Consider the following 25,334-nt stretch of genomic DNA (forward strand, 5'->3'; position numbering starts at 1 on the left):
GAAGTACAGGTCGGAATTATATTGAGGATACTCTCAACCCGGATTATGAAAGCTATATCAAGGCATTAAATTGTCTACACAAATACATATTTAATTATACACCTTATACGTGAATTAGTTTTCTTGTCGTTTATTAATATATTGAGTTGGGAAATAATAAATAATAAATATGCTTAAACAGCGGAACTGAAAACGCCAATTTATTTAGCAACCACGGAGGGGTTTGATCGGGAGACCTCGCAGTTTGTCCGCGGACTGCCTGGCAGCACCTGCACTTGGAGGCCCATGTGGAGCGGCATTGGCCGGGCTTGCGGACCTTAGCACCTTAACATTTCAGCGTTTCTTCTTGTGAATGTAGACTGCAGCCATTGTTCAACCATGCTGTTAGAGGCGACGGAGGGAGAGGAGACGGTTGTGTTTAAAGCGGCCGCCGGTAAGCAGCTACACGGACACAGGCCACATGAGAACAGCTAGCAAAGCTGAAGCCTTTACACTCAAAGTGCCGCTTGACTTGAGCGAAATTAATAATATTAGTTAATTTTGACATGCAGTTTTGTGACCGGCTTTGATTGTGTTGCGTGTTGCATAATGTTTCCCACTTATTTCGTTAGTTAGAGCTTTTTCCTAAACAGGGGCGGAGCTAGATGGGGGGCCAGAGGTGGCTATGCCCCCCCTTAGCCAATCATTGGCCACCCTTACCATTTTTTTCATCCTCTAATAGAGACAGTGACAGCAGTCATACTCTCAAGGGAAATGTTCAAACTTATTAAACGTTTACATTTTTCATACATTAACTAAAACGACTAATTATTCACATTAAAAGAAAAGTTGATATATACAGAAATAATGCTTTTTTCAGAACTTTATTTTAGGTAAAGGAAAAAAATTTCTCTGTCATCTTCAGTGAAATCATAGATAAATAACTTCTTTAATAATAACTTAAAAAGCAATTCAATGTAGATATTAGTACATGTAAATATTCATTTTATGCAGAAAAAGTTTTGATGAAAGTAGGTAAGTAATGACAAAGGAAAAGATGTTTGCCACAGAAATTTTGTTCACTATATCTTTAATTTAGAATGCTTGGATGTTTAAATATGTGCGTCTATTTGTTAGCAAAGGCTGTAGGAAAGTATGGTTTGTCTTTATTTAGAAAATATTGATGATGTTCTTGCGCCTATCCGCTTTCAGCCACCCCTCTTTGTGCATTGGTTATTGACTGGCCACTGCTATTATATATAAGTTTTCTGGCTATGACTGTTCCTAAAGTCATACTGGTTAGTAAATAGCACTGCATTTTAAATGGGTTTCAGTTATATTCCCAGCCTATTTTTACTTCCTGTTGTCTGGTTTGCTCCAAGGTCTCGTAATCAGAACCCAAAATTACGTTTATTAAAGTTAACAAAGGGGATGGTCAAATCAAACCGGTAGGCATCCTCTTATATCTACTGCTTTCTTGAAAAATTTCAGCCTGCTTCAACAAGTTCAAAAAGGGCTCAAGGAACTCAGACTTTTGCAGAAGCTGTATATGTACGTCACATTTTGTATAAACAGAAAAGATCAATTTTCTTGAACAAAGTTCAATGTGGATGCCTTTTTTTGTTTTTTCCCAAATACATTAAGTTGAGCTTTTCCCTGGAAGTGGTATATTGCTGTGTGGCATGATCATAGGGTTTTAGATTGACCAATAAGAAGGTAAATTTAAGATATATCTGATTCTTAACTAGATGAAAGGATCCCCTCCTATCTGCAGACATGTTCCCACTTCCTACCCTATGTGAACAAGAAACCAGAGTTTCTTAACTTTAGGCAAGGTTTCCTTTGGGAACATTTAGAACTATATGAAACATTACAACACATTTTGATAATTTCTAATGTTATGATAATATAATTTTAACTTCAACATTAACTTTAAATATTATCATATATATTTATACTTTTTGCTTTTAGTTCAGTTTTCTAACAAAAAATTACACCGGAGAATTTTATATTAAATTAAACAAGTCTATTTGAGCTTAAGATACATTTTAGACTTTTTCATTGGTCAGTGCAGCAGCTGAAACAATTAACAATTATCTCACTTAGTAATCAGTTAAATATAAGGTAGAGTAGAGAGACTCTAAAATATGCTATGTGCTGAAGGAACAACCAACTCGGGGCAGAAATTTAGGCTGAAGTTTACAAAATATGTATACGTTTTGCATTTAAGATAATACAAATATTATTTTTCAGTAAATATGATCCAACCAGAACTACTGCAGGGCATAGCTTTTTAACGTTATATATAAAAAACAAACATAAAACAATAAAGTACTTGCAGCTGTTTGATTATAAATTATATAAAAAAAAAAAAATCAACAGATATAAATATTGCTAGTTGCAGCCCCAGACTATTCTAAATGATATGGCCTGGTAGTTAAGATCTGTCGTTAAATACCAAAAAATTTATTTCAATAATAAGGTTTAACACAAATGCAACCAAAGCAACAAATATCAAGCTATTTCAGGTAATGATCAAACTTGTAGAGTTAAAAAAAAAAAAATCTTTGTGCCAGGTAATCCTTTTTCTGCAATCTTGTATCTTAACAATTAGATTGCATTGGAGGGCACAAGATCACACAATCCAGGACTATTAATACATCCATTTGTTTCTATGATTAAAACTTGGAAAACAAGTTGGCAGATTTCAGTTATGATTGAAGTGTATTTTCTTAGTTTTGGATTATAGCCTTTGAGAACATGCATAAAAATGACCCACTAACTGTATTTCATGCCACTGAACAAATTGCATACAATGACGTTCATTCAAGCCAGTTATGTCAGTCAATTTTACTGCTTCTCTTTGGATTTAAAATTGGAAAAACCTATAAACTTCTGCTCACCACTTCTGTAAAAAAATCCCCAGCTTCTGTCCAGGTTCTGGTGGAGCCAGTGGGTCGATGGTTTGAAGCCTACATCAGGAGGAGAAACAGAAATGTGTCGGCCTCCTTTCAAGAGCTGGAGGATGAAGAGGAGTCCTCGGAGGAGTCAGAGGATGAGGAGTTACAGCTGGAGGAACACCCAATGCTCCGAACACTAGATCCTAAAGACTGGAAGGTACATGAAAGAAAGTAGAAGGCCAAAGCAGCATTGCAATAACCTGGCATAACCCAGATTCATAGCATGTAGAATTCAAATTGAACTAAAGGCTCCTATAGAAAGTGCTCACATACGGAGAGACATCAGTATAATTCTTTGAGCTGATTGGGTACAGCAGCAGCTTGGTTTGTTTCATAACTAGTGGAGATAACTGATAGATCAAACTCTTACCAAATCCGCACAACCATCTTCCCATCTACAAAAGGCAAAAATCGTATCCTTTTGCTCACTTTCCTAAAAAGAAATGGTGGGTATTCCAGCTAAAACCAGCACAGCCATGTTTGTTTTGCTTCGGCTTTTTGCCCCTGGTTGACACATAGACGTTGTACAGATCCGTATCTCTATTGAGGCTAATGCTGGCTGTATTTTGGGGAGTTTGTGAATTCATCTTGCTTGCAAGGTAAAAATCCTAAGATTTGAAGAAGTACGTTATTCTGTTTAACTTTCAACACCCTATTTGATTATAAATTGTCTTTTGTAACAAAATTCAAAGCAGGAACATTAAAAAAAACAAAAACTAGAGGTTTAAAGTCCTGAAAGGAGTTTTTTACATTTCATTTAGTATTAGGTTTGCAGAAACACCTAGATTATACTCATCCACCATAGAGTTAACAGCTTCTTTAATGTAAGGCTGGTAAATCAATTTCAGTCAATTCAGAGTTTTACTTAATTTTTACCTATCTAAAAACTAATCATTATTTAGGGTTAAATGATTTTTTTCTTTTAAGGAGCTAACCAATATCAGGTATTCCTGTTCTTATCCATGATGATATCATTGGTGCATCTCTAAATGTTGCCTAAAAACGGTCCAAACTATTAATCTAATAAAATTAGGAAAATTTGCGGAAAGATAATCCCATCATCAGCATATATAGAAGTTTAATGTTTAAATTGCCCTTTTTATCTACCCAAGAGGCTTGTATATATTTAAAATGCTACAGTAACAGGGTCTATGTCTTATATAAACCCCATTTATCTTATTTACCAGAATCAAGATCACTACGCTGTCCTTGGTCTCCCACATTTGAGGTATAAAGCCACACAGAAACAAATCAAAGCAGCTCGTAAGTACTCCTCCTTTAATCTGATTTAATTTCTCTGGATAGATGTGACTTTGATATTACCTTTGCTGTTTTTCTACAGACAAAGCAAGTGTGTTGAAGCACCATCCAGATAAAAGGAAAGCTGCAGGAGAGCAGATTGTCGAAGGAGATAATGACTACTTTACTTGTATAACTAAAGGTACCCATCTCTATCAGATTTCAGAATAAAACAAACAGACTGCTGATGTAATAACCGATAACTCACTGTTTGTTGTTTGCACCTTAGCCATTGAAATCCTATCAGACCCAGTGAAGAGAAGAGCCTTCGACAGCGTCGATCCGACCTTTGACAATAGCGTGCCTTCCAAAAGCGAAGGCAAAGAAAACTTTTTCGAGGTGTTTGCTCCTGTTTTTGAGAGAAATGCTAGATGGTCTTCAAAGAAGCACGGACCCTCCCTAGGAACCATGGACTCAACTTTTGAAGAAGTGGACAATTTTTACTCTTTTTGGTAGGTGGAGAGGATTTGGTCATTTTTGAGGCTGGAAAGTGGTCACTGATCCGTAGATGGTGTAAATAAAAAAAAAAATCAAATTTCTATTAAGGTACAACTTTGACTCATGGAGGGAATTTTCCTACTTGGATGAGGAGGAAAAGGAGAAGGCTGAATGGTAAGCAAAAACCATCGATCTTCAAATAGAAAAATAGTTAAACTATTGAATTTAACATGAGACTTTTTCCCTCAGCCGAGATGAGAGGAGATGGATTGAGAAGCAGAACCGAGCTTCCAGAGCTCAGAGGAAAAAGGAGGAGATGAACAGGATACGCACTCTAGTTGGTACAGCCTCTACAGCGCCTCACAGATGGCACAGTCAAGCTTGATTTTTAATATATGCACAGGGATGATGATGATGCTTGTTTTGCTGCAGATACGGCCTACAGTTGTGACCCTAGAATAAAGAAATTCAAAGAGGAGGAAAAAGCCAGGAAAGAAGCTGAGAAGAAAGCGAAAGCTGAAGCCAAGAGGAAAGAGCAGGAAGAGAAGGAGAGAGTAAGTCAAAAAAATGTATTGTGGACCGAAAACTTTGATTTGGAAGGTATTCATTGAAAACTTTTTTTTGTTTAATGGTATACTTTGTATCAGAACCGCCCCATATTGGAGAGAAAAAACAATGCACAAGCATTCTTAAGGTTTATGACAGAAACAAGCTCAAATAGAAGCTTATCATTGGCAGAATTCATAAGGTGTTCAAGCTCCAATAAAGGAAATTTAAATTAACAAATTAGGAAATTTGAGGCTGGAAATGTGAAGAGGTTTTATAAAATATGTCAATACCTATAGGAGGCAGATGTGACACCCCTTAAAAAGAGTTCATTGCCAGCTATCCTGGGGCTAAAGAGAAAAGGGGCATTGAAATATTTAAATTAGTATTGAGGTTATTTTGTAAAAAGCACCACTGACTCCATCTTAAGACAATGAGAAAACGATTCCAAATGGATGCCCAGATATAATTAACGCTGTGATGAAAGCTCTAAATAATAAGTTATAATGCCTTACCTCTTTAGTTTTGGTTGTATTTCTCCAGGCCAAGCAGGCAGAGCTTGAGGCAGCACGTATAGCAAAGGAGAAGGAGGAAGAGGAGGCCAGACAGGCTGCCTTACAGGTGAAGAAGGAGAAGGAGATCCAGAAGAAAGCCATGAAGAAGGAGAGGCAGAGACTCAGGACCACCTGCAAGGTTAGGAGCCCGCTAACGAGCGTGATGCGTCTTTGGCTTAGTGTTCAGCACATCATCCATTTTCAGAATTTTTTTAATTTTTGGGTATTCAGACGATGTTTTCTCCTCCTGCAGAACTGGAATTACTTTGCTGACAATGAAGCTGACAGTGTGAAGAGGATGGAGGAAGTGGAGAAACTGTGTGATCGTCTGGAACTGACAAGGTTGGCTGGATTAGCAGATTATTTCTGTTTGTATGTCCCGGTTGTATAACCGGGCTTATTAGAACGCTTTGGTTTGTGACATAAATGGTCAGTGAGCTGCTCCATTTATTCAGTGTAAAATTGACTTGATATCCAGAGACAGAATGTGGATGAAGTGTTTTTTTTTTTAGTCTGCAGTCTCTAAATGAGATCCTGGCCTCGGCGTCAAAAGAGGACAGCAAGGCAGCAGTGGAGAAGCAGGTAAAAACATTTTGAGCTTCCAGTGATGTATGTGCAGGGTTTTATTGATTCCACATAATTTTTTAAAGTGACACTTTTTTTTAGGTAGAAGAAGTGAACGCCCAGCTGCAGAAGGAGAGGGAGGCTGAGGTTCAGGCCCAGCAGGCGGCCCGGAGCGCCGAGCAGGCCAGCGGAGGGGGCGGCGGAGGAAAAGGCTGGAATGAGGAGGACCTCCAGCTGCTCATCAAAGCGGTCAACCTGTTCCCTGCTGGAACCAACTCCAGGTAGAACAGTGCAGCCCTTAAAACGATTTCATTAACTGTTACCATAGTGACACGATAGAAAAGAGTGACATTTTTTACTTTTTTATAATAAAAATAGTAAACATTGTCTCATCATTCCTTTATATCCTTAGGATTTTTGTTTTATTCATGTCTTTTTTTTCCTGCATGAAATTAATTTACAATAGAACCTGTGGTTTTAATGTTACATAATCTGAATAGTTTTATAAGGTCTGTGTGCCAGCTTATTAACATCTATTTTGTTGTTTTGTTATGCAATATTTTTTTCTTCCAGGTGGGAAGTCATTGCTAATTACATGAACTTACACTCCAGTAGTGGGATGAAGAGGACAGCCAAAGACGTAATCAACAAAGCAAAGAATCTTCAAAAACTTGGTGAGAATCTGCATGAAACTAAGGAAAATAAAGACGGAAATAATTTCAGAAATTTGAAAAAATAAATTGTGAAAGTAACTAATGAAATGAAACGAGATGTAGATTAATAAAAGAGCCATCAGTGTTTGTTGATAGCATTAAAATTATTTCTAAGAGCATTAAAAAGCGTTAAATTAGTTACTCATCCCCATATAAACCTCGCTACTGTAAATTAAGTTAACGGCTTAAAAAAAAAAAAGCTAAGGGAAAAGTCAAAATGTAAAGTGAAAAAGTTAATAAACTATGTTAAAAAGGTAGGAAAATTTAAGTGCCTGTTTCAGCATTAATACCCAAGGTTTTGTTGTAACAAACAAAAAATGTTTTTTTTCACTCCGACTGTTTTTCATGAATTTCTTATTTTTTCTTAATATATTAGGCTGAGTGGCAGTTTCTTGTTATTGCATTGACCCTCATTTTTACCATGAAATATATACAAATTTCTTGAATGTTACAAAAGTAATGAGGTCTGGCCTGTCCTCTAATAACACTCTTGGCTTGAAATTTTGACTTTCAAAGGATATCAATCATTGCCCTATAATGGGTTAATACGGTTCTGTGTCGTCCATGTCAAATTCTCTAAGTTTGGACAAATGAGAACAAAAACATTTCCAGACTTCAGTTTTTTTATCCTAAAAGATAAAGAAAATACTTTTTATACCTAAAAGTTGATCTTAATCTCAATGATGTGCTGCTTATAAATGTACAATTATCCTAAAACTAATTTCACAGCTTTATAGGCTTTTGGATCCTCTTTCTGTTTTTTAAACTGGTTTTCAAAGACAAGAACTGAAGTTAGATGTAGATGCTAAACAATCATTGATCCCAAACCGTAAAGGATACTTTTGAAGACAATTTCTTGGTCTGGTCCAGTTAACAACCGGAGGGCCTGGTATCCCTAGTGGTCTGCGAGTTCATTGCAGTAAAATAAAATAACATTGTAGTCAAATAAAATATGTTTTGCTTTTTGGAGGACCCACATGAAAAATAAAGCAAGCTTTTATTAACCAAGATGTAGGTTTTTCTAATATGTTTGAGTTCACCTTCAGTTCCGATACACTCAAACCAAGCAGAGGAACAGACTGGAGGTAGAGAACAGCCTGATATCTGCTGTTTTTCACACTGAGCTGTCGGAACGGATCAAACTTTTATTCCTTATTCATCTTGTTAAAATCTATTTAAAAAGGAGGATACTCATTGTTAGATATAATGACTAAAGGGGTACAAAAGTCAAAGTATTTGGAAACACTGGTCTTCTCCATATTCTAGTATTGTAGAATGTCTTTTTTCATTATTGTTTTACTCTGTTCTGGTGCCATTATATTGTGAAATCAAAAAAATAACTTAAACATTGCTACGTTAAAAAACAAGGATAAAAGATGAATATTCTGCATCTACTGTAATGATGAAATATGTAGAAAAAGTATCTCTAAGGTTTGGAATTGTCTGACAGCAGATCAAATGGTAGAATATCTGCTGTAAAGTTGATGTATAATTGAGTTTACCTCCATGTTTTTAGATCCACTGCAGAAAGATGAGATCAACAGGAAGGCCTATGAGAAGTTCAAGAAGGAGCACACGTCTGTGCCGCCCTCCATAGACAACGCCCTGCCCTCAGAGAGATTTGAAGGTAAGTAGATTTCTAAACGTCTTTAGAAAAAAATACACCTTTTTACTTTTCTTTTTTCATTTTGACTGACAGGATTTAAAAAAGAATCTGCTTTTATCCATCACTTTATTTTTTATACAACAATTTTTAAATCTATTAACTGGCCTATATCTGTACGTTTTTACATACGCCCATATCAAAGTGAAATCCAGCATATTATACCTCTTTAGATTCAGGCAATCCTAAGGAAAATGACCATCAACTCAAATGTAAGCTAAGCACCTACAAAAAAGTCTCACAGCTGTGGTTAAGACCTACAGAGTCTTTATACATGTCTCCAGAAATAATGTGTTAGCTTTGAAATTAGATATAAATCACAAGCATGTGGGATTGATATTATTTTACAGTCCAATGGCATTTTTGGTATGTAATACATTTGTCCACATGCTATAAAAAGGTAGGTGTTAAGGGGTTCAAGGATACATTTTCACTCATTTTATATAATCAAGCTGAACATGGAATCAACATGATCTGGATGAATATATATATAATTTTCTCTGCAATGACAGAAAAAAAACACCCTTCAGTCGCCGTAACATTGTAAAAATATTGCACATCCATGTACTTTTAAGGTGGATTTCTGAAGAGGGTTTTGGACTATCGGGGGGAGACCTCATCACTGTTTTATCTGTGGTTGGTCTGTACTCTAAAGACTGGAATTTAAGGAACCACTTAATTAAAGTCAGCAAGATTCTGTGAAAGGGATATTTCCTGATTCATTCAGGTTTTGTAAAAGAGAAATCTAGTTTAAAACTGCTAGTTAGTATGCAGCATTGCTAACAAGCGGTCAGGGCGTGCATTGCAATCTGAAAATCTTTTAAAATGCGGCTTTTCTTTAACTTGACCCTCGCTTTATCTTGTTTACAATTTATTATTCTGATTCTCTTTAATTTAAAACGTATTTTTTAAATGAAGAAAATAAATCCACATGAAGTGTTTAAGTTGATTGGTAACTGGGATATGAACGAGCAAATAGACCAGAAGAGAAAGCGCCCCCTGGTGGGCTATCTGCACCTGTGAAAAATGTTTTCATTGGAAACTGAAAAAATGCCTTAGATTGAATTTACTGGTGAGGTTCTAAAGGTGAAAAAAAAATGTATTTAAAAGGAAAAAGATATAGATGTCCACCTAAATTTTATTGGCTCACAAGTTTAGTTCTTCATCTTGGTTTTTAAGAGAAATTAGGCTGAAACATATTTGTTTTGTCATCAGGAACTAACATTTGGCTAAATTATAAAAAGATTCTAACACTTTTTTTTTTTTAAACACCTTTTGGCCCCTTTATAATTGGGATAATCTTAAGCTTGTATTAAAATCAAATTGTAAATCAAACGTAAAAGTTAAAGCTTTTATTTTGAGATAAATGCTTTATTGTGAAATAAAAACTTTGTTCCAAGCCGTGAAATAAATGTTTCTTTAATAGGGATCCAATGACAGCATCCCTGCAGGACTGATAACTGGTCCTGAAGTCGATCTAAAAACATAAAATCTTCCTTTATTGCTGAAGAACAAGAAACCAGACTTCAGCCTGGATTTCAGTTTTGATTTGCAGAACATAATGGTAGAAATTATGTGCTATTCAACCTTACTAACTAGTTGCTTTGTGAACCTTCAGCCTCTGGAAGCGATGGGAATGCTGCTCCCTGGACCACGGAGGAACAGAAACTTCTAGAACAATCCCTAAAGACCTACCCTGTCAGCACACCTGAGCGGTGGGAGAAAATTGCTGCTGCCGTTCCTGGGCGGAGCAAGAAGGACTGTATGAAAAGATACAAGGTATCTATGTCGTTCATTTGGACCTGATATCAAGAATTAAAGTGTGATAATGTTTAATGTTATATTTCTTATCGACAGGAACTGGTGGAGATGGTCAAAGCCAAGAAAGCTGCTCAGGAACAAGTGGCAGCCAAGAATAAAAAATGACACCAACCATAAATAATGATAGAATCGGTGTTATTTTATGTTATTGTGTTATTCACTATTTTATAATAAAAAAAAAACTAGAGCCAAAACGTAAATATGTTTCTGTGCAGTCCATGTTTCCTCAGCTTCTCATCCAGAACATCCCACTGCGGATCTGGTTGTAGTCTGGCAGCTGTTCTATAGGACCTACAGCAAAAACAGAAAAATGTCTATTATTTTAGCTCAATTAGATACATCTAATTCTTAACAATTCAGCACATTTAAGGACAGCAGTTCTAAAATGGAGTTAATATAATCTTGCACATGAAGCATGTTTTGTAGATGCAGATATGGATGAAAAAGGTCAACATACCAACAGCTGCTATAGCAGGAGCCCTGTTGTAGATGTATTTGGTGCAGACCTCCTTGATGGTGTTGGCATCAATGGCCTGCGATGAAGAACCAGAAAGTTAGAGATTTGCGCTTTAACAAGCTCTCGCAGCAAAGTAACCCCCTGATTCCACATCCTCCGCTCCACTCCACCCACGTAAGCCGTGCAGAGAAAAGAATGGTTGGGCAGAAACGTTTGATACCCGAGTGAAGTTTGCCCCCCCCACCTTCTTCAAATCAGATAAAAATGGTGTCAAATGTTTGTGCAGATATTTTAAAGATATAAAGAAATGTTTCTAGAGGTCATCAAAGGTCAACCTGCCCACCCACCTTCAAATCAAATGAAATGGGTGTCAATTAACTCGACTCTGGTTTGTGCTGCTTTGGCCTTGAACATTTTATGAAATCAGACAAAATTGGTGTCAATCACCTCATCTATGTTTGTGCAGCAAAAAAGTTCATTTGTGCTCCAATCATTCTAAAGATATAAAGAAAAATGTTCACGCGGGGGCTTTAGAGGCCAACCACTATCTTTAAAAGGATAGCGGCACAAACAAAAATTTTTGCTGCACAAACATTCCATAAAAATTCAAAAAGTATCCACTGGACTTGGTTTCCAAGATTTGAAGACTACTCTTCAAATCTTGGAAACCAAGTCCAGTGGATACTTTTTGAATTTTTACGGAATGAATATGACCTGGATGACTGAGAACCTTCATCAGCATATTGCTGCACAAACTTTTGACACCCTTTTTTTTTCTGATTTGAAGAAGGTGGGGGGCCAACTTCACGCAGGAACGTGTGATTCATCCTGATGGCGAGTTTTAATCGTCATATGAAATTAAACGCTGATTACAGCATGTTTTTCTCCAATGAATTAAATAATATAGCACATGCTCTCCTTGAGCTTCAAGGAAGTCGGGGCGGAGCGAGACGGGAGGAGCTGCGGAGGCTTTTCTTTGTGCAGTCTGGAGAGGGACGGTGAAGGAGGATGTGGGATTGAAGCAATAGAAATATCTACCATAGTTGCCAAGGAAACCTATAACACGGTTAAAAAAGCTTAAGTTTCCATGAAGGAGTTTGTTTTTGGCTCTACCACATAGGATTAACTAGCAGCCTGAAGCCACGCCCACTAAGCTCTAGAGTCTGACTCACGTCGATCCGGGCCTCCAGCTCGTGCAGAGGAATCCTGCGGCTATAGCACAGCATCTGTCTGCCGATGTCCTCACAGATTGGGGTGGATCCTGTGGAGAACCAATCTTGTTAACTAAAGCGACCACCTGATCTAATATCCTCTGTCATGGCGACCTACCGTCCAGGTGTAGTAGCATGTTTGTCTTGAGCAGGTTCTTGGCCCGAGCCACCTCGCTTTCCGTCACACTGGTACAAAGAGACATCCTGTGGAGGAGCAACGATCGACATTAGGGTTTCTGAGATACTCTTCCAGTCCATCTTTGCATTCATGCTCACCATTCCATCTGAGTGAAGTGCATCATGTCGCCGATGGTGCCAGGCTCACACACCATGTAAAGCCCCCATAGGCCTGTGTCTGTGTAGCAGGTGTTGAAGGACTGGAAGCTGTGGCACAGGTTTCCCTGACAAGCCATCTGGGCCAGTTTACTGGACAGATTCTGAAGACACGACCCAACTTTAATCAGCCGACAAGATTCATGGACATAAAAGCCGCAAAGACACAAACACTGACCACGCCTCCACTAAACGAGCGGTCCCAGTTTCCAATCAGGGTGTTGGCCACCATCAGAGGGAGGGTGTCTGGGTGAGACCATCCGACTGCTTCCACGGCGATGGCGATGTGAGCGAGAGGCATTTTATCATCGCGCACTCGGATCTGGAACAGAAGCAGAGTTTTTTAAGTTTCCAGAGTTTATATTTTCTATTAACCTAAAAACTAAACTTTGAACTGCAGGAGAAAAAAAACGCTTTTAATGCGGATTTTTATTTAAACTTCTTTAATTTTATGTCCCCAAATTAAATCTTTTTAATCCAAGGGTTTAAACTGGAGGATAGATTATTAAACTGAGGTTGGATAAAATGCCACAAAAAAACATTTTAATCTTTTTTATTTAATTAATGATCACGCCCTGGAATTTACTTAATAAAAAACAGGCAATTTAACCCAATGCTTAACTGAAAGTGTCTAATCTAATCTAAATGAGATAATTCATTAAAAAATGAAGGGAAACAGTTTTACACTCTATGTCAATAGAAATTTTAATTGAAAACATATCAGAAACACCGTTTTATGCTGTTTGGCTTATTGTGCAACACATCACAAACCCTCCCCCACTTGTTGCTGCACATTGTAATTCAAAGACTGAAAGAAAACATCTCCCTTGGTAAAAGAGAAGCAAAATGTTATAAAACTTTAGATTATTGATCATGTTACAGGATCCAGTTTTGGTTCAGATTAGATTTTTCTTTTTTTTTTCCTGAAGCAAACTTACGCTTCCTGTGGATTCTACAACAAGCGTTCTGAACCTGCTGTTGGTCCAGTGGTTATATTTTATGATTTTAGAGACTTTATCTGCAAACTTTTTACAAGTTAGTTGTTTTGACTACTTTTTTTTTCTAAGGTCTGTGATAGGATATTAAAGCACAGAGCAAAAATTTTCATTTCAAATGTCATAAATGTATTTTCAACTCTTTTGCAGCTCAGCTCACCAATTAAAGTTATTTTTTTAGCTTTATTTTTAGTTTAAGAAATCTTTGAAACTCCAGATATATCATCTGTCACAACAAAAAATTTTCAACAAGTAGGGGAAAAAAAAAAAAAAAGAAAAGTAGCCAGTGTCCTACCTCACTTCCTGTAAAGTGGCATGGAGGAAGAGCTGGGGCTCCACCTTGATCCCGGCTGGGAAGTTTTCCAAAGTGATATTTGGCCAAACTAATGAGCTCCTGGTGGCAAACTCCTGATCAGGAGGGAGACAGACATCAGGGTTTATTATTGATCCAATATCGGTGGAGAATAATGATATCTGTACATGTCAGCGTGATTTTGATCCTGTATGAATAAGTAACATGAGAAATCAGACCTCCAGCAGCAGCCAGCACTATCCTAGGTCCTTTGTAGTGGGTGGTGATGTACTCCACCAGGTCTCCTCTGTTGATCGTCCTGGAAAACAAACCAATCGAAGGTTAAACACAGACCGAGGCGGCTTCCTGTCCTGATCTGGTCTGGTCTTACTTGATGTTCTCAGTTGGACCCAGGATGGTCCTGCCCAGCGCTGTGGACTGGTACGCCGTGGCATGCAGGTAATCAAACACCACTTCCTGCAGGTTGGTCTCCACTTCCTGCATCTCCCTCAGGATCACACCACGCTCCCTCTCGATCTCTGCTTCACCGAGCGTGCTGTTCTGGATGATGTCAGCCAGGATCTCAACAGCTAGATTACAAAAAAAAAAAAAAAAGAAATTTTATAAGGAAAACAAATTCTACACACATCAATCAAACCAGCTTCTACTGCTCTGCACCTCGTGGAAGATCCTTGGAGAAAGCTTTGGCGTAGTACACCGTCTGCTCCCGGGATGTGTAGGCATTCAGATGGGCACCCATGTTCTCGATCTCCAGCTCCAGGTCCAGTTGAGAACGTTTTCTTGTACCCTGTGAGACGGTTCTGCTTATTAATCAGCTCACCTCTTTTCCAGGAAGCAAAGGATGACTAAATTTACCCTCCCACCTTAAATGCCATGTGTTCCAGAAAGTGTGCCGTGCCGTTATTCCTCTCATTCTCATAGCGACTACCAGCATCTATCCATAAGCCCACCTAGATGAAGACATCCATAAATGTCCTTCACACATTGTAACATCGAGTTAAACAGATTCTAGCAAAACTTGTTAAGTTAGAAAGTTTGAATTTAAGTGGGGAACCTTTAACTTACAGTGCAGGTTGTGAGACCAGAATCCTCTGAAGCCACCCGGAGACCATTCTCTAATGTGGTCACTTTAGTTTCAGGGACATTTAGTGCCACCTGCTGAGCAGCGGGGGTAGCCAACAGTCGCCGCGGTCCAACGGGAAGCTGCAGAGGACAAAAGTGAGAGGTCGACTTAAGCATTAAATATACAATTTGTCTACAGAGATTGCTTTTACACACAACCATGAACTTTATATAGATAATTACATTTATTTATTTTTTTGCTAGCTGTAGGAAATAATTTGATACTCATTCCTGCATTTTTTTTTATAAATGTCTAAATGATTATTTATAAGGGGAATATAACTTAAACACTTATCTTCTTATTTTTTGGAGGTCATTTATTTTATTCACTACTTTTGATGTTAAACAACTTCCCTTCATCTTTAGATCTAACGAGATTTCATTTCCCTGTTTATGAAAAGTATCCCCACAGCATAATGTTGCCACCTCTGTGCTTTACCGTAGGGATGATGCAAAGTGTTTGTTTTTTTGTCACAGAGAGCAGATTCAGCATGTAAGCCAAAAATGTTGGCCTGATTCAACAATAAACAGGTTCAAACTATTTAAAGAGGTACTATTATATATATTATATTATATGTAATATGCAATTACAACAATGTCATCAATATATGTATATTACAAGTAGGCTACATCAGTTTGGCACATCTGTATTATTGTGCTCCATGAACACATTCGTTTAGTTGTGATGGATTTGTATAACATAATGTTATATTACATGATTTATAGACTTCATAATGACCATGCAATATGATGTACCTTTTTTTCATTATCATAAATTACATTAATCTACCATTGCCATTGTGACGGGTTTAAATAGGGAGTACCAATATGGCGGCCGGTGGCCATCAGTAAACCAGTGAATAAATAGAGATCAGTGATTAGTGCTTGGTGCCCCGTGATTTCTGACTATGGCCTCCAAATAGCTAAGCCCCGCCCCTCTAAAAGTCAAGTTATGATGACTGATGCTGAATATAAACAACTAACTTCTACTATTAATAATCGCTAAATTGTAATGGTCCACTACCCACTACTTTTACCAAAGAGAGGAGTTATGATATACAGATAGATATATAACAGAGAGGAGCGCGTCGTTTCCTAATTAATAAACATGGATCCTGTCAAGCCTCGCAGGGAGGTTTTCCTCGGTCATTATTCGCATCACTGATTAAGAAAAAAAGGATCAAAGCTGCGACTTTGGGGGAAAAAGGATATTAAAAGATTCCCCTTACCCCGTTTAGATAGCCTGGCTTCACTAAATGTCTTTGGAGAAGACATCTCCCAGCTGACGTGAGGCGCTGTATGGACGCCGCCATATTGTTTATTTGCAACACTGCGCATGCGCGGAGTCTACGCAACTTCCTTCTTCTTCTTGGATTTATTGGCGGTTGGCAACAAACATTTAGTAGCATTACCGCCACTTACTGGTATGGAGTGTGGTTCGTGATTGACTATCTACTGATAAACATATATATCATTTCTAATGGAAAAAAAGAACAAAAATGATATACTTTTACATAAATTTGTATTCTACCCGTCTATATCATACACACATTAAAAATCTAATAATTATTTGTATATGTTTACTTCCCAAATTCTTCCTCAAAATATCTAATAAATGAAACTTTTCCTTAATACATTCAAACTCTCTGCTCATATATCTTCTCTCGCTTTCATACTTATGACCTTCCAGTATAACAAGTTCTATTGTTTCATATTTTTCACATTAATCACATTTGCCAGTAGTATGCTTTCGCATTTTGAAAAATGTATAATTAGGTCCTGTATGCCCAAATCTTAACAGTGTTATCACTCTCTCCTTGTTTCTATTTCGTCTTCCATTTCTTCTTTTTCCTACTATCTTCTGAATTTTATAAAACCACCTTCCTGTTTTTTCTTTATCCCACCTTTTTTGCCATTTATCCATATTTTTTTAAATTAATACTCTTTCCCTCTGATTTATTTGTTTTAACTTTAAAACTTTAGGATTATGAATTGCCCTCTTTGTCATTTTATCTGCCCTCTCGTTTCCTTCTACTGCAATATGGATCCCAACCAAATACAACAATCAAACCCATATTTTTTATTCTGAATAATGTATGAAATATTTCTAATAGAACGACCACCCTACTATCTGACTGATTATATTTTAAACTTAATAATCCAGAACTTGAATTTGAACAATTTACTGTTTTACACAACATCCGTCTGGGTTTACATAATAAAAGCCAAGAGAAAATTAGATGAAAAGTGGGAATTCTGTTAATATGCCTGAACCATAAAGCTGACTGTAATTTCTAAATAATTGTTCAACTAAATTGTTAAGGCAAAATAAATTGGTTCACGTGACAAATCAGTTAGGGTATCTCTCAGAGCATATCTTCATATAGGAAGTGATTTAGTACTACAAAACAACAGAAATTATTTTTTTTTTTACTTTTAATAAGAATAATAAAAATAATAATAATAATTTATTGATCTCACATTGGAGAAATTTACCTCTTTTATTTAACCCATCCCCTTGGGGAGAAGTGGTCTGCCATTGTGGGACGCCCGGGGTGAAGTGTGGGGTTAAGGATTTTGCTCAGAGACCCAGAGTGACAGTCTGTGGGAGTGGGGCTTAAACTAAGAACCTCTGGATTCCAAGCTCTATGCCCTAACCAATAGGCCACCAAACCCCATTTAACAAAACTTTATTTACAAATTTACAAATCAAACAATATAAACAACTCTTTATGCAAAATAAATGTCAGTCAATGTTTGTTACTCCATCATTTGACACAGTGCATGCAATTTTACAAAATTTATCTTAAAAGTATCAGCACTTAATTTCAGCGATAAATAATGATGCCAAAACAAAAAAGCCAAATGAATCAAAAGGAAGGAGTTTTTTTCATCATAGAATTGTAAATATTCTGTCTACAAATTGTCTCACTACATTTATAAAAAAACAAAAAAAAACAAACAAAAAAAAATTACTTATATTCCATCTTTGCAGTGTATGTTTTTCAGTGGAAGGCCCCTTACAAGGACCGGGACCAGTTCTACACAGGCAATGGCCCTCCTCGGCCCCTTTTTATAACTATCCAAGAAACTAGATTTAAAATATCAAGAAACAGTGCCTGTCAGAAGGAGAAAAAAAATAAACAATAAACATTGGAACACCATACTACATATTACCCTGGTTATATTTTGGAGTTTAATTTTGAAATAAAAAATATTTTAAATGTTTTTTTTTCTGTCTAGAATTTTGTAGTGTTGGACAGATTGTTCTTAGTTTGCTTGTTTGTGTTTTAGTGACTGGAAAATCGGATAGTATAAAAATAACTTCATTTAAAAAAAAATTTATTTTTGGATAAATTTTACTCTGCTGATGAGTATCTGAACCAAATTATAATTTCATTTTATCTATTTATTTATTAATTTTTTGTTTTGTGGGAGAATTTATATATAGAATTTATATATAGCTATACACTCCATTCCAATAGATGGCGGTGATGCACATCAATTGTTGCTTGCTAATCGCCATTAAAACAAAAGAAGAAGAAGAAATATCTGAACCTTAAAGCAAATAAATTGTCTGATTTAATGGAAGAATTTTAGTTAGTCGCCTCTTCTTAATAATTTAATTATTAGTTGTTGTTTTTTCCCTTGTTCTAACCTCAAATTTCTATTGAAGTTAAAAGGAGTTGTGATCTTATTTTTTTTCCCTGTAATGTTCATTATTGACGTATTGTTTGAGATTGTCATTGATATTCTTTATTTTCAATAATATATATATATATATATATATATATATATATATATATATATATATATATATATATATATATATATATATATATATGAATTTTATTTTGAAATGGTAAGAGCCCGGAAGCGGAAGTGCAGTGTTAGCATAGCGCCAATCTCGTTGTAAACCAAGGCGGAACCGACCGTGTGCATTCATAGTTGTTTGGAAAACCAAAAAGTCCTCTTTCATGCTGGAAACAGCTAGCTACAGCCACATATTTCAAGGCATCTGTGCATCACATTAGGTATGTTAATAGTGAGATTAGCCTCAATTTTAGCAGTTTTTTAAAGCAGCTAACGGTTTTGTTGCTAGGTTGAACCGCTGCCAGGCGGTCTGAACTTTCGTATGTCTTTGCACCTAGCTTCCAGGAAAACATGGCGGAGCTGATGGACGGTGACCTGGAAGATGGAGAAATTTCAGGCTCCGGCTCGGACGATGAGATGGGTGGAGCTGTGGCCGAACAAACCCGAGCTCACGACTCTGTGGCGTTCAGCGGGGAGTCCTTCCAGCGCAGCCCCGCTTCGGTCCAGCCTCCTTCCGCCGCTGCCTATCGGAGCTCCGCCAAGGCGGTGGAGTCCAGTGACAGTGATGCGGACTCGTCCGACGAGGAGGCCGCTGTCTGGCGTCGAAAGCGGCTAAAAGTTTCAAATGCCCCACAACCGCCCGCCGGTCCCCCGCCAGTATCCGCCTGCGGAGTACCGGAAAGCCGCAAGGTGAACAATATTTGGGGCTCCGTGGTGCAAGAACAGTGTCAAGATGCCATAACAGCAGAGCTGGGTGTGTTTGGCATGGAGGGCGTCAGCATGGCCAGCAGAAGTGTTGAAACCTACAATTTTGTTCTGGCTCGGAAGATGATTGAGAAGGAGAGAGAGATGGAGAGGCAGTCCAAGGAGGAAGGAGAGGTGAGCATGCTGGATGCTGAGCTGGAGGATTACATGAAAGGGCGAGGATCAGAGGACAGAGCAGGAGGGGATGCTAAGAGAAAACGACCTGCCAAGGAGAGATTAGGCACTAAAGCTGAGATGGACATAAAAGGCCGGTATGAGATCACAGAGGATGATCCAGATGATAAGGTGATAGATGAAATCGCATACAGACTACAGGAGCCCAAAAAGGAGCTGATTGAGCGTGTGGTTCGGGTTCTTGGGAAGAAGAAAGCTATCGAACTACTGGGGGAGACTGCCACACTGGAGGAAAACGGTGGCATGTACACTATGGATGGAAGCAGGCGGAGGACGCCTGGTGGAGTCTTCCTCAACCTGCTGAAGAACACCCCCAGCATCAGCAAGTCCCAGATTAAGAAGATCTTCCTGGAGGAACAGCAGAAAGATTACAAGAGCAAGAGGGCAGCGCAGAAAAGAAGGCGGCACGTGCTGGCCAAGAAGATGAAGCAGGCCATCGGCACGCTGAACCTGCATGAGCACGATGATGTTTCCAGGGAAACGTTTGCCAGCGACACCAACGAGGCCTTGGAGTCACTGGAGGAGCCTGCAGAGGGAGAGGAGGAAGAGGAGGGGAGGGAGGAAGCTGCTGTAGGGACTGAGGAGACAGCAGTGGTGTACAGCTCTGCAGACCTAGAGGTGTTCTGAGGGTGGACTTTATCATGAGCACATAGAACTAAGACTAATAGAAAACACTGCATTTTTGGAGATTCAAACTGACTTTGGTGTTTGTTTGTTGGCAATAAAAATCTTTTTTTCTAAACTCCCTTTTCTCTGTTGTGCATTGATGACGATTATTAGATTAATTTATATACATTCTACCTGAACATTTACTATAGGTCCTAATTTTGAAGTTGTCAGAACAAGATTTGATTCCATGAAATAACTTCTATATGGACAGATGTGTAATGTAGTACTGAGGAGGCGTCCACTAGGTGGCAGGCATGCTACTTACTAAGCTATGGCATTTGAAGTCATTTTTTCACATCAACAAACTTCATTGTGATGTATGTCTTTATGTGCTTATTTAAACCAATACATTGCATAAAGCAAAGGAGACATTGAAACATTGTGTTTTTAATATATAATCTTTCCATGAATACAATCCTATGATGAGCATTGTGCATCTTTATCATCTTTTTAAAGTCCAACACTATTAGATATCAATTAGTTAATCTATGCCACACTTTTCAGATTCTAGTGAAAAAAACTTGGTTGTGTTTTTTTTCATGCATAGTTAAATTTCATGTTTGTTCCACAACAAACAAAGTTCTTACCAAGTTCAAGTGGTTTGATTAGTTTTGATCTGCATGTGGCTAAAAAGAAAAAAAAACAAGCTAATTTATACAACAAAAAAGGTAAAGAGGTTGTGTTTCACTGTCTAGTCCTCTGATCCTTCACAGTGGTTTATCACATTTGTCGCCCTTTGAGCAGAAATGAGCTGTTTAATAGAAGTGATCAAAGCATGGATTATCAAAGAACTTTGCACTGCTGGAGGTGAGTGATATTCCGCCTCATCCTATTCACACCGTCTATGGTCTCAGGGCCTCTCTGTCTGTCACCTGGCAACGAGCTTGTTGCCTGGATACGACACGCCATTTAAAAAAAAAAAAAAAGACATATCCCTTGGATAAAGCAAAAACCCCTGGCATATTTGTAACCAGTTCATAACACTGAAATTACTCACTACTAAACGTTTCGCACATCATCAGCTCCTTTCTGTCTCAATAACAGCAGAAGTTAGTTGGTCTACAAATCTCAGAGACAAAAAGAGGCATTTCCAACACAAATCATTTATATATTCTCATCTTCTTAAACTGTTATTCTCTGCCTTTAACATCTGCCCCCTTAGCTACATCATTTGGCTGAAAGAACAGCACTATAGGTGAGTTAGATAACATCAGGACAGCACTATTGAGAAGAGGCAGTGACTCATCTCTTTCTGTGAAACAAAGGTGACCCAGTTGGGAGTGGTAAAGAGACAACATTCATAAAGTATGCCAGCTCTGGTGAGAGTATTATATTAATTCCTCCTATGGTTGCTTTAAAGTAACCCTCTACATTTTATTACCAAGGACCTTGATATTGGTTCTTTTAATGTGCAGAAAAACGTTTATTTCCATTCATTTATTTGGTGAATAAAAACTTCCCAAAATCCTCACTAAATCACAAATAATTGAATTTAATTAAGCAGCTTTAACAAATTCCTGGCTGCAGGCTAAACTGTTGAATCACTACTGTCCCTCTGAAAACATGGGTGGTTCTAGAGAGGGGCCAGCAGGGGCCAGCGCCCCTGTAGAACTGGTTCCGGCCCCTGTACCGAAGACATGATAAAGATAGAATTACAATACATAAATTATGATATGCACAAGAACAAAAATGACAAGTGATAAGTTGATTATTTTTTTTTACATTTTATTTTATGTACAATTCAAAAATTAGGTTGCTGCATTTTTAGCTTTGGTCATACTGAGATAAACTGCCAAAACAATCTAGAAATAGGCTGGTGAAGATTCTCAGTCATCCGTGTTATAGTCATTCCAATAAAGTAAAGAAACAGACCACTGGAATTAGCTTTCTAAGTTTGAAGACGTTTCGCTTCCCATCCAGGAAGCTTTTTCAATTCAAAATGTCCCAGTTCCCAGCTTTATAGAGTAACTCAGTAAAGCCTTGTTATGGCTGAGAAAACGTACAAATTGAACCGGATGAACAGCGGTGTGAAGGAAGCAATTTATGTTAAGAGAGAAAAACCAACCCTAAAACGAGGGGGTGGACTCAGGTTTCAGTTCTCAAAAAGCTACAATACAGCGATAGAGTTGATTTCTTCCCGCTATCATTATCCTCATCGCCATGCAGGGGACCAAGACATCTCGCCTGGTCAGCCAGGCCAACAATGACCCTAACAACCCCCCTTTTCAGAGGCATAGGCCGGTATTGGGTATTGCAGGCTAGCAAAGCCTTCAATGACTCCCCATTACTAAGGGGCCGACCCGTTCTGCCGGTTCTTCATGTTTTCTGAGCTCTAACAAGGCTTTGTTGGGCTACTACTAATACTATTTCTGACATTTTGAATTGAAAAAGCTTCCTGGATCGGAAGGGAAACGTCTTCAAACTTGGGGAAAAAGTCCAGTGGACTGTTTCTTTAAACTTCTTTGGAAAATCTATAAATAAGCAAAGATTTATTCAGTTAAGTGTATTTACTGAGTCTATTTACTAAGCAAAATGTATTTACCCATAATTTGTTTTTTAAATAATATAAATTGCCAATTGATTGAGTATTTGTACTCTTATAATGAGATAATTAGATAATATATGCACTTGAAATAAGACAATGCAATTGATTTTTTCTTGTTTTATTTGTAAATTGTCTTGTTCCATTGGCAAAGGATCCCACTTACCTTCTTAATTCAAGAACTGCACTAATTTTGAGAAAAAAATACTTATTTAGATTTACATTTTTTCTAGTGTAGAATATGTTTTTTTTTATTTTTTTGCTAGATAGGAAGATTAAAGAGCTGCAAATGGTTCTTTGGTTCATTTAATATATCAAGCAATGACCTTTTGCACCGTTTTCTGTTTTATTCTTTTTTTTTTGGTGCCCAGATAAAAAATAGCTACAAAAAAACGGGTCCCTTGGTAATATGCTGATGCTTACAACATTGGAAACCAAGTCCAGTGGATTTTTTCAAAACTTTTAAGGAATTCCCTTGGTAACTTAGGTCTAGAACTGTCTTACAACATGAAATCTGCCTACATTTCCTGCTCAACACCTAAGGCTAAGGAAGGAAATTTTAGAAGTCTGATCTTTCTATTTCCAAACCATTTTGGATTATTGTGCTACAGAAACTCTTTAAATGACCACTAAAAATCAGAAGAGAGAACAACCAGGATAATTTTAACTCTTAATCATGTCTTCTTTTTGTTACCTAAGAGTATGTGAGTGGGTCTGAAGCTCCTGTTTCTAAATAAAGCTCCAAAAAACCAATCATTTCCACACAATTTCCTTTTCTTTTGATGCACCGCCTTTTTCCCCAGCGTTTCCTTTCAGTAACGATCGTCATGCCTCAACGTGGGTGACCTTTTTAGTTTTGGTTGACTAGCCAACTATGCCAGCAGTATTCATGCTTCTATTCCTGCAAGCTACCATCCGTATATGATACCATTATCGTTGATTATACAGGCAAAGTAGGTCATTTCTGCTGTGACGTTAGGAAACCTTAATTAGAATATCACTGGTAAGAAGCCTCATCTTCTGTCATTTGATTATGAAACCTTAACCCATAATGACTGTGTTTCAAATACAAATCATTCATCGGGTGACAAATGAAGACATTTCTCAGTTCCTCATTTTTTTCTCTTTGGATTAAGAGAAAAATTTTCTATTTTAAAGGCGCTGATGGATTAAAAACAACTACTAATGCAAACGCAAGAAGAAAATCTACAGTTGGAATATTTTATCTATAAAAAACATCTGATGCAGCTGATCATTAATAACTTTATAGATCATCAATCATGGGTTTTGGCTGAGAACACTGGGTTGAGAATAATCACCTCACTGGAACGGGGACATGAACCCTGGACTCACTAAAACTAACGAAAACAGAACCTAAAGACATCAAACAGGGAACAAACAATGATCTGGCCTCGATAGCTGGGCTGAGCCGAATATAAAGAAACGGATGCAGGGTTAGATGAGTGATAATTAGAGACCGAGCAGCAATTAAGGCCAGCTATCAGGGCAGATCATGACCCCTGTATTGAAGTCATACACTGTGATTCAAATGAAACATTGTTCAATCATTCTTAAAATAAATGCATTTTCCTTGATTTAAGCAGGTGGACGAAACAATTTGCATATGGAATAGATGATTTACCTTTAAAATACCAAAAACAAAAACTCGATTTCTTTATTTGAACTGTGAAATATCAAATTTTCTTATTTCAATGGCAAAAATATGAATTACTCTGACATATCATCCTATTAACCGCTCAAATTAAGTGTAAATACATTTATTTTTCTTAATTTTCACTTTTTTTTTTTTTTAGTTCTGTTTTTGTAGTGTAATACTAAATCAATTTCTTATGATTTTATCCTCTGACCACTGTAAAGAGACTATATCTGATTTGTTGCTTGGAACCAATTTAATAATTCACCTTTACAATTTTGTGAACTATTATTTAGAGATTACAGTCAGTTTTTATCTTCAGCTTTATTGAAATAAGATCGGTTTTAATCTTTTAGATCATAGGTCTGAAAACCTGGATTTGTGACTCTCCTAACATACTAAACAATGACACTTTCCCTGTTTTTGTGTGCGTTTGTCATTCCTTTGATCTGTGACCTTATGACAAGACGATGGCCCAACCCTGGCCCCCCTGGTAAATTTGGTCAAGAACCGTCACTGTCATTTCGTTTGATTTCTTAATTATTCATGATTTTGGGTTCAGACAAAAACTTTCCATTCAGTAAAAGACTAACAGTGTATAAGCACCACCCTTTCAATACATTTCCTCACAGTTTTAGTGTTCAGTTCTAATTAAAAAAATGAAAAATGAAAAATATTCTATACCAAACATTTACTTGACATTGAAATGTCTCTACAAAATGGAGTACCATTTCATAATCATCTCACAA

The 25,334-nt window shown here is 37.4% G+C and overlaps 3 protein-coding genes across 3 annotated transcripts; 2 read left to right on the forward strand and 1 right to left on the reverse strand.

Annotated features, from left to right (window-relative positions):
* Positions 1 to 220: 220 nt before the first annotated feature.
* Positions 221 to 10,737, forward strand: dnajc2 (DnaJ (Hsp40) homolog, subfamily C, member 2). Its single transcript, XM_038287210.1, has 16 exons — positions 221 to 433; positions 2,906 to 3,096; positions 4,127 to 4,202; positions 4,282 to 4,380; positions 4,468 to 4,690; positions 4,785 to 4,850; positions 4,926 to 5,017; positions 5,109 to 5,230; positions 5,766 to 5,915; positions 6,030 to 6,118; positions 6,289 to 6,358; positions 6,443 to 6,621; positions 6,914 to 7,014; positions 8,570 to 8,680; positions 10,335 to 10,495; positions 10,574 to 10,737. The coding sequence occupies exons 1-16, from the start codon at positions 379 to 381 to the stop codon at positions 10,640 to 10,642; spliced, it is 1,854 nt and encodes a 617-aa protein (XP_038143138.1). The 5' UTR covers positions 221 to 378; the 3' UTR covers positions 10,643 to 10,737.
* Positions 10,532 to 16,329, reverse strand: pmpcb (peptidase, mitochondrial processing subunit beta). The gene is made up of 13 exons (XM_038287211.1): positions 16,198 to 16,329; positions 14,912 to 15,049; positions 14,710 to 14,796; positions 14,504 to 14,633; positions 14,217 to 14,415; positions 14,065 to 14,144; positions 13,829 to 13,941; positions 12,717 to 12,860; positions 12,482 to 12,642; positions 12,324 to 12,409; positions 12,167 to 12,255; positions 10,995 to 11,070; positions 10,532 to 10,828 (listed from the first exon to the last, which is right to left on the reverse strand). Exons 1-13 carry the CDS (start codon positions 16,279 to 16,281, stop codon positions 10,764 to 10,766), a joined length of 1,452 nt encoding a protein of 483 aa, XP_038143139.1. The 5' UTR covers positions 16,282 to 16,329; the 3' UTR covers positions 10,532 to 10,763.
* Positions 16,330 to 18,846: 2,517 nt separating this feature from the next.
* Positions 18,847 to 20,462, forward strand: phax (phosphorylated adaptor for RNA export). Its single transcript, XM_038287229.1, has 2 exons — positions 18,847 to 19,002; positions 19,120 to 20,462. The coding sequence occupies exon 2, from the start codon at positions 19,133 to 19,135 to the stop codon at positions 20,345 to 20,347; it is 1,215 nt and encodes a 404-aa protein (XP_038143157.1). The 5' UTR covers positions 18,847 to 19,002; positions 19,120 to 19,132; the 3' UTR covers positions 20,348 to 20,462.
* The last annotated feature ends 4,872 nt before the right edge of the window (positions 20,463 to 25,334 follow it).

Source organism: Cyprinodon tularosa, unplaced genomic scaffold (assembly GCF_016077235.1).
Source record: "Cyprinodon tularosa strain WSP-4 unplaced genomic scaffold, ASM1607723v1 ctg237, whole genome shotgun sequence".
Taxonomy (NCBI): Eukaryota; Metazoa; Chordata; class Actinopteri; order Cyprinodontiformes; family Cyprinodontidae; genus Cyprinodon; species Cyprinodon tularosa.

Coding starts and splice junctions, on each gene's coding strand:
- dnajc2 (XM_038287210.1), top strand. CDS start 379: ATGCTGTTAGAGGCGACGGAGGGAGAGGAGACGGTTGTGTTTAAAGCG. Junction 4,851..4,925: donor GAAAAGGAGAAGGCTGAATG/GTAAGCAAAAAC, acceptor TTTTTCCCTCAG/CCGAGATGAGAGGAGATGGA. Junction 6,359..6,442: donor AGGCAGCAGTGGAGAAGCAG/GTAAAAACATTT, acceptor ACTTTTTTTTAG/GTAGAAGAAGTGAACGCCCA.
- pmpcb (XM_038287211.1), bottom strand. CDS start 16,281: ATGGCGGCGTCCATACAGCGCCTCACGTCAGCTGGGAGATGTCTTCTC. Junction 12,861..13,828: donor GCCACTTTACAGGAAGTGAG/GTAGGACACTGG, acceptor CTTCTGTTCCAG/ATCCGAGTGCGCGATGATAA. Junction 12,256..12,323: donor CATGCTACTACACCTGGACG/GTAGGTCGCCAT, acceptor GGTTCTCCACAG/GATCCACCCCAATCTGTGAG.
- phax (XM_038287229.1), top strand. CDS start 19,133: ATGGCGGAGCTGATGGACGGTGACCTGGAAGATGGAGAAATTTCAGGC.